General features: G+C 48.3%; 1 protein-coding gene across 1 annotated transcript; it reads right to left on the reverse strand.

The window, feature by feature from the left end:
• Positions 1-675: 675 nt before the first annotated feature.
• Positions 676-1,830, reverse strand: LOC143301762 (uncharacterized). Its single transcript, XM_076616150.1, has one exon. It carries the CDS (start codon positions 1,828-1,830, stop codon positions 676-678), a length of 1,155 nt encoding a protein of 384 aa, XP_076472265.1.
• Positions 1,831-8,835: the final 7,005 nt, after the last annotated feature.

The raw sequence follows: 8,835 nt of genomic DNA on the forward strand, positions 1-8,835 counted from the left end.
GATGGACACACACGACCACTAAGATCCCTAATGTTAACTCTCTCCATACGAACGGCGAAAGAGACGACGTTAACAGCGTTTCACCCCAATTACCATCATCAAAATATTGCAAGCGGAAGGCTTTTATACTGAAGAGGTGAATGTTGACAAAGAATACCACAATTCTGACGACGGAAGCTAAAGGTTGGGTCATTCAGACACCCACTGGACATCCCAGGGGTCTGTGTAGAGGAGAAGAGAGGACTGGCCGTACCGAGTGAGTTAAAACAAAAGAAAAAGAAAAATGGTTTGAGTTAAGAATCATACACATATGCCCTGGAACAAACGTTATACTAAAAGAAAGAAAAAAATAAAAATAAAAACATAAAAAGTTGGCGGGCTTTGAACATTGACCTACCTAGGGTTTGTTTGTTTGTTTGTTTGTTTGTTTTTGTTGTTGGTTTTGTTTTTTGTTGTTTTTTGTTGTTGTTTTTTTGTGTGTTTTTTTTTTTTTTTGTAACATAACGACCCCCGAAAACGAAGTGTGGCTGCCTACATGGCGGGGTAAAAACGGTCATACACGTAAAAGCCGACTCGTGTACATAGAAGTGAACGTGGGAATTACAGCCCACGAACGAAGAAAAAGAAGAAGAAAGAGGAGGAGGAGGAGGAGAAGAAGAAGAAGAAGAAGAGTTATCAACCCGCCACTGTAGACAGCTCTCCCCGAGGAGGGGAGCGAAGCCCGAGGCAGCCTGAGCCTGGCAGCAGCAGCAGCAACAGTCGCCTGGCCTCCTTACGAAAGGTGGACCCTGTGAGGAAGTAGAGGTAGAAGTTGACGGCACTGTTGCAGTACCACAGAAGGTCCAGCACCGCGTCCGCCAGGTCCACGTCCGCCTCCACCTGTTCGTCCGACGACAGGGAAGGCAGGTAGAATCTCTTGACGAAGAAGCCGACAGGGATGGACGAGGTCAGCAAGACGAAGGTGAGGGAGGTGACGATGAGGGTGAGGGAGAGGGACGAAGTCTGCCTGCGCGCTCCGGCCTGTTCAGCGTCCATCATCTGCCTGGAAGCGCGGAAGGACTGGGTGACCTTGACCCCCAGCACGAGGTTGTTGAGCACGAGGAGGGAGAGGGGGAGGAGGGAGCCCGTGACGATGTTGAGCCAGGGGTACACCTCGTCCTCGTAGAACGCCGCCCCGGGCCTGTCCTTGTCGGCCCAGCACTTGGTCCTCCCTTGCTTGTTCACAAGCAGGGTGTACAGCGCCAGGATGCCAGAGTCCAGCGCCAGGCAGCCCGCCACGATCACCGCCACCGTCACCTTGGCTGTCCTGGCCGCGCCGCTCCGCCTCGCGACGTGACGCAGCGGCCACGTGATGACCACCACGCGCTGTGACGTGACGGCCACGAGGATCCAGGTGGCCATCCTGCCCGTGGAGAACACGGCGAACTTGTGCAGCTTGCAGACCGCCGCGTGCACGGTCCTGATGTCGAACTGCAAGGCGCTCTTCACCCAGTGTCGGCTGAGGCCCACCGTCAGGACGATCTGGTCGCAGACGGCTAGGCACGGGAAGTACACGAACATGCTGGGGTCGGCGGAGGGACCACCACCACTTCCACCTCCACCCCCGACACCCCCGGCCCTACCCCCGCTGTTCCCGTCCCTCCTCATGGCACGCATTACCAGCATGGTCATCACGTTACCGAATGTTCCTAGCAGCAGGATGACAGGCGGGAGCACCGTCCACAAGGTGTCTCCGATCTCGTAGTGTAGAAAGGAGGACTGCTGTTGATGTGAACTGGTGGTGCTGTACTGCATCCCAAAGGCTTGCTCCGTGAACTGCACCATGGTCATGTTGTCACTGTAGCCTTCTGTTGTTGTTGGTGGTGGTGGTTGTGGTGGTGGTGGTGCTGCTGCTGTCGTGATTTCTGAAAACAGGGAGCCGTCCATCGACATCTCTGCTGGCCAGTGCGTTGACAGCCAGCTGTTGGTGATCATTCTGGTAAAGACTTTAGTTCACTGCTGAACAACTGTTGGGCTGTCGTCTTTTTTTCTGACGGAATGTCCAGAACTGCAGCCTCTCAGTGTTCTATCAAGAGTCAAACTGACCTCAGCACTGTGAGCGCCGCTGCCTATATTTATGCCCCCTAACCCCCCACCCTCCCAACCCCCGCCACCCCCCCCACCCCCACACCCTCCACTCCATCCCTACCTACCACCAATGAAAACAGGGACCGAAAATCGTTCAGTTTCCAAAATCGATAACGTGTGGGCGAAATCGCCTCTGACTGCCATGTCATTGTCTTGTTGCGTGGATGCAGCTCTCTGGTAAATTGCCGCGGGGAGACTTCTTCCCCGGGGTTTTGTCATTCCATAATTAATTCAGTGGCAGATACAGGTACAGATACAGGTACACTGCACGTCTGTTGTTAACTGCCCATGGGTTAGTTACTGACACAGGCGAACAAAAGAAGAAGAAAAAAAAAAGCTGTCATAGGAAACAAGAGAGATGCAGAGAACTACGTTCATGTTATCAGCGAAACCAGCGCTGGTTGTATTGACCAGCAATTGTCCAGTACTGTCCAGCTCCTTGTCTCTGCAGTATGCGACAATCCGATGCCGGGAAAATACCGACAGCGGAGTGGTAAGCAACAGGGGGGGGGATGTTTATCAACATCGCCGGAACTGTCGCTGTGGAGAAAGCAAATCATCAGCATTGCTTTTGTTGTTGTGGGCCCCAAGTCTCTGCCCCTCCCATGGACCTGCAGCCAGTTGCATTGCTTGGTTCTAACTTTTTGACAGTTACACGTGACTAAATGCCTACGCTGACCGAACTACGCCATTGGTCAGTTCCATACTAGACACAGTTAGTAGCGGGTTACGACCAAACTAGGCTCTTCCGTCCAAGCAATGCATTTGGCTCCTGGCCGGAAAGAACAGACCCTGTTACAACGCACGGGAACGATGCTGCTTTGTCATCACGGTGGGAGGGAAGGGGGTGCAGAGGAAGTTAGGAGAAGGAGTGATCACTAAGGGGGATTGTGTTCAACCACGACGACCCTCTCCTCTCGGTCTCCTTCCTGTGTCTATCTCTCGTGACTTGAGGCGTGCCTCTAATTGTTCAGCCTCGTTCTCCTGTTCCCTGTCGTCAACATTTCCGACATTTCCTCCGCTCTCGTTAGTCAGCCACGCCTTCCTCCACCAGCCGTTCCTCTCCACTCTTCGGCAGCCTTTCCCCACAACAACCTTTACCTCAACTCACTGTCTTCCACCAACCTTTACCTCTACTCGCTGTCTTCCACCAACCTGTACCTCTACTCATAGTCTTCCACCAAACTGTACCTTTACTCATAGTCTTCCACCAACCTTTACCTTTACTCATAGTCTTCCACCAACCTTTACCTCTACTCATAGTCTTCCACCAACCTTTATTCACAGCCTTCCACCAACCTTTACCTCCACTCATAGTCTTCCACAAACCTTTACCTCTTCTCACAGCCTTCCTCCAACCTTTACCTCTACTTACAGCCTTCCACCAACCTTTACCTCTACTCACAGCCTTCCACCAACCTTTACCTCTACTCACAGCCTTCCACCAACCTTTACCTCTACTCACAGCCTTCCACCAACCTTTACCTCCACTCGCTGTCTTCCACCAACATTCACCTCCACTCGCAGTCTTCCAACAACCTTTACCTTTACTCACAGTCTTCCACCAACCTTTACTCATAGTCTTCCACCAACCTTTACCTCCACTCGCAGTCATCCACCAACCTTTACCTTTACTCACAGTCTTCCACCAACCTTTACCTTTACTCACAGTCTTCCACTAACCTCTACCTTTACTCGCAGCCTTTCCGTCATCCTTTACCTCTACCCACTGTCTTCAACCAACCTTTACCTTTACTCCCAGTCTTCCACCAACCTTTACCTTTACTCATAGTCTTTCACCAACCTTTACCTTTACTCACAGTCTTTCACCAACCTGAAACTCACCAACCTGTACCTCTACTCATAGTCTTCCACCAACCTGTACCTCTACTCATAGTCTTCCACCAATCTGTACCTCTACTCGCTGTCTTCCACCAACCTGTACCTCTACTCGCTGTCTTCCACCAACATATACCTCAGCTCAGTTTTCCGCCAACCTTTACCTCAACTCAGTCTTCCATCAACCTGTACCTCTACTCATACTCTTCCACCAACCTTTACCTTTACTCACAGCCTTCCACCAACCTTTACTCCCAGTCTTCCACCAACCTTTACTCCCTGTCTTCCACCAACCTTTACCCCTGCTCAAATTCTTCCATCAACCTTTACCTTTACTCAGTTTTCCACCATCTTTTACCTCTACTCACAGTCTTCCACCAACCTTTACCTTTGCTTGCAGTCTTCCACCAACCTTTACCTCTACTTATAATCTTCCACCAACCTTTACCTCCACCAGCCGCCGTTACCGAGATTCGAACCCCGGGACCCTCAGATTGAAAGTCTAACACTTTAACCACTCGGCTATTGCGCCCGTCGGTTTCGAATCTGATTGGAGATGGAAGAAGAGTATTGAAGTAAAGCGCCTTTTTCCCCCCAAAGACACGAGACCAGGTCGGAACGTAGACTCGAACCCCGACCACTGGATCAAGAAAACAGTCCAACAACGCCTTTCAGATCACGGCCACGGCGCCTCCAGGCTTGGGAGACCAGGGGTTCAATCCTTGGCCGTCACGGGACAGTGCATTTAGCAGAGACATATCGGGAACTAGTCTGCCCACCTTTCTTTCTTTCTTTCTTCTTCTTCTTCTTCTTCTTCTTCTTCTTCTTCTTCTTCTTCTTCTTCTTCTTCTTCTTCTTCTTCTTCTTCTTCTTCTTCTTCTTCTTCTTGCCAACTTCTCCCGTTCTGATGAACGAGTTGTTGTGGTGTGTGTGGACTGAAAAAAATTGACAAGAGTACTGAAGAACCCCCGTGGACGTTTCGCCTTTCCCTTCTGTTCTATTGTCTGTGTGTGTTTCTCTTGTTGTTTTTGGTAAGCTGTCTGTCTGTCTGTCTGTCTGTTAGTCTGTTGGTCTGTTGGTCTGGTCTCTTTCTGTTTCTGTATCTCTGTCTTTGTCTGCCTCTCTCTCTCTGTCTCTCTCTCTCTCTCTCTCTCTCTCTCTCTCTCTCTCTCTCTCTCTCTCTCTCTCTCTCCGTGTGTGTCTCTGTACATGTGTGTGTGTGTGTGTGTGTGTGTGTGTGTGTGTGTGTGTGTGTGTGTGTGTATCTCTGTCTCTCTCTCTCTCTCTCTGTGTCGCTCTCTCTGTCTATGTATCTCTCTTTGTCTCTCTTACACTCTCTCACTCTATCTCACTCTCACTCTCTCTGTCTATGTGTCTGACTGTGAGTCTCTGTTTTCCACTCGCACACACGCACACACACATATACACACACACGCACACACACACACACACACTCTCTCTCTCTCTCTCTCTCTCTCTCTCTCTCTCTCTCCTCTCTCCCTCTCTTTCTCTCCCTCTTTCCCTCCTCTCTCTCTCTCTCACTTTCCCTCTCTCTTTAACCCCCTCCCTCCCCCTCTCTTTCTGTACCCCAACCTTTCTATCTCTTCCTCTCACACCCTCAGTTCAACAAAGTTCAAAAGAACGACTGGATTCCAAACGCCTTTCATTCCAAAAAAACGACTGGTAACCGAAAACAAAACGAAATGGTCGAAAGGTCAGTCTTTTCTTTCATTGTACCTCAAAATCACCCAGCAGGGGAATTTGATACACGGTCGCCCGACACTTCAAACGATTAGTAGTAGTGCAATAGTTCGCTCCCCAGTCCACGCCAAAGCAAAGGCATTTCAATGTGTGAGAGGTTATTTTTGTGTGCGCTTTTTTTTTTCTTTCTTTTCTTTGACCTTTTTGTAAGCTGATGCCATGGTCTGACGTCCTTCCAGTCTAAAAACAAAACAAAACAAAACAACAAAAAAAAACCCAGTCTACAAACCTGGGGTGTTCTCAGTGCACTAGCGCACGTAAAAGAACCCACGGCAACAAAAGGGTTGTTCCTGGCGAAATTCTGTAGAAAAAAAAAAATCCACTTCGATAGGAAAAACAAACACGCACATATTCTCCCTCCCCATCCCCCCTCTCTCTCTATCACACACACACACACACACACACACACACACACACACACACACACACACACACACACACACACACACACACACACATTGTGTTTCTCTGTCTTACCGTCTGTTTCTGTCCATGTCTCTATTTCTCTCATTCTCTGTCTGTATCTCTGTATAGGTCACACTGTCTACCTGCCTGGCTGCCTGTGTCCCTGTCTGTCTGTGTGTCTGTCTCTCTTTCCTTCTCTGTCTCTGTCTCTCTCTCACTCTCTCACTCACTCACTTACGCTCTCTGTCTCTCTGTCTCTCTCTTTGTCTCTGTCTGTCTGTCTCTGTCCCTCTCTGTCTCTCTCTCTCTGTCTCGGTCTGTTCCTCTCTCTCTCTCTCTCTCTGTCTCGGTCTGTTCCTCTCTCTCTCTGTCTCTCTGTCTTGGTCTGTTTCTTTCTCTCTGTCTCTCTGTCTCTCTCTGTCTCTCTCTCTCTCTCTCTCTCTCTCTCTCACACACACTCTCTCTCTCTCTCTCTCCCTCACTCTCTTACACTTTCTGTCTCTCTCTCTCTCTTTGATCTGTTCGTATTGATATGATGGGTTTTGATGTTGAGGCATAAATAGTTATTTTAGGATTTATATGTACTTTAGTATGTGTTTGTATTGATATGATGTGCATCGATGTTACATGCGTAAATATTTATCATATGATTTATCTGTACCTTGTTTTTTGTGTGCTGTCCAAAGCTTGGAGACGAACGACTGAAAAAAAGGCACATTGTCCCCCCCCCCCTCACCCTCCTAACCCCCCTCCCTCCCTAACCCCCCTTCCCCCCACACCCACCCACACGCCCACCCCTGTCACATGTACTTTAAGCAAATGCCAAAGTGCCAAAGTGTCGTAAATCTTTTATTAGTTTATTTTGTTTCAATTCTGTTCTCCCTCTGTCTCAGTCTCTGCCGCTCTCTCGCTCTCTCTCTCTCTCTCTCTCTCTCTCTCTCTCTCTCTCTCTCTCTCTCTCGCTCTCTCTCCCAAATGTTTACAGGCTTTAAATTCTTTGAGTCCTTCAGTCTCTCTCTCACCCCCCCCCCTCTCTCTCTCTCTCTGTCCCTCTCTCTTCTCTCTCTCTCTCTCTCTAGTTTATTTTGTTTCAATTCTGTTCTCCCTCTGTCTCTGTCTCTGCCGCTCTCTCTCTCTCTCTCTCTCTCTCTCTCTCTCTCTCTCTCTCTCTCTCTCTCTTTCTCTCAGTCTCTCGCTCTCTCTCCCAAATGTTTACAGGCCGGGGGTCTAGCATTAAATTCTTTGAGTCCTTGAGTCTCTCTCTCTCTCTATCTCTCTCTCTCTCTCTCTCTCTCTCTCTCTGTCCCTCTCTCTCCTCTCTCTCTCTCTCTCTCTCTGTCCCTCTCTCTCCTCTCTCTCTCTCTCTCTCTGTCCCTCTCTCTCCTCTCTCTCTCTCTCACCCCCCTCTCTCTCTCTGTCCCTCTCTCTCCCTCTCTCTCTCTCTCTCCTCTCTCTCTCTATCTGTCCCCCCCTCTCTCTCTCTCTCTCTCCCTCTCTCTCTCTCTCTCTCTCTCTCTCTCTCTCTCTCTCTCTGTCTGTTGTTGTTGTTGTTGTTGTTGTTGTTGTTGTTGTTGTTGTGCTAAATTGCATGTGAGAGGTCAAGGGAAAAAACTCAGTGGAGAGAAATTGAGTTGTGTGAGGCAAAATGCAGAGATTCGATTAAGAGTGAAAATGGGCATTACAGCCAGTGTCCACTTTGTTTTTTTGTTGATTGGCTTTTCCGGGGGGGGGGGGGGGGGGGGGGGGGGGGGGGGTCATTATTTCTCTTGTGTCTTGGTCCGTCTGAATGTGCATTAACTCTGTCTTGAAAACATTTTAATGGGACGCGCTTCCAAGACGCTCATAATGTGAAATGATTATCTCTTTGTACTTCTTTCTTTTTGTCTTTTTGTCTGTCTGTCTTTTTTTTTTTTTTTTTTTTTTTTTTTGGGGGGGGGGGGGCCTCTGTTCCTCTGTTTGTCTGTCTATCTGCCTGTCTCTCTGCCCCTTTCTCTCTCTCTCTCTCTCTCTCTCTCTCTCTCTCTCTCTCTTTCTGTTTCTCTCTCTCGTTTTCTCTCTCTCTTTCTCTCCCTTTCTCTCTTTCTGTTTCTCTGTCTCTGTGTATTGTTCTCTCTCTCTCTCTCTCTCTCTCTCTCTCTCTCTCTCTCTCTCTCTCTCTCTCTCTCTCTCTTCTCTCAGAGAGACAAGGACAGATTGGAAGAATGGGCCATGCCCAAAATCGTAATCCTTGAATAAAATAAGTTTTATATTCTGAGTTCTCTCTCTCTCTCTCTCTCTCTCTCTTTGCCATCTTCCACTCTCCCATATTGTCAGTTCTCTATAAATAAATATCAGTGTCAGTATCAGTATCAGTAGCTCAAGGAGGCGTCACTGCGTTCGGACAAATCCATATACGCTACACCACATCTGCTAAGCAGATGCCTGACTAGCCAGCGTAACCCAAAGCACTTAGTCAGGCCTTGATAAAAAAAAGAGTCGAAAAAAGACGAAAAAAATGCATAATGGATACATCGCTGAATTAAAGTATAGATAGATACACGAATAAATAAAGAAGTACAAAATAAATAAATACATAGATACACAGATAAACACTTTGATAACATAAAATATATAAAAAAAACAAAAGATAAACAGACAAACACTGTTCGATTTTTTTTTCAAACCACTGTCAGATAGTTCAATTGGATAGTTGTTTTAACCCCA

This window comes from Babylonia areolata, chromosome 28 (genome assembly GCF_041734735.1).
Source record: "Babylonia areolata isolate BAREFJ2019XMU chromosome 28, ASM4173473v1, whole genome shotgun sequence".
In the NCBI taxonomy this organism is placed as follows: Eukaryota; Metazoa; Mollusca; class Gastropoda; order Neogastropoda; family Buccinidae; genus Babylonia; species Babylonia areolata.

Coding starts and splice junctions, on each gene's coding strand:
- LOC143301762 (XM_076616150.1), bottom strand. CDS start 1,830: ATGACCATGGTGCAGTTCACGGAGCAAGCCTTTGGGATGCAGTACAGC.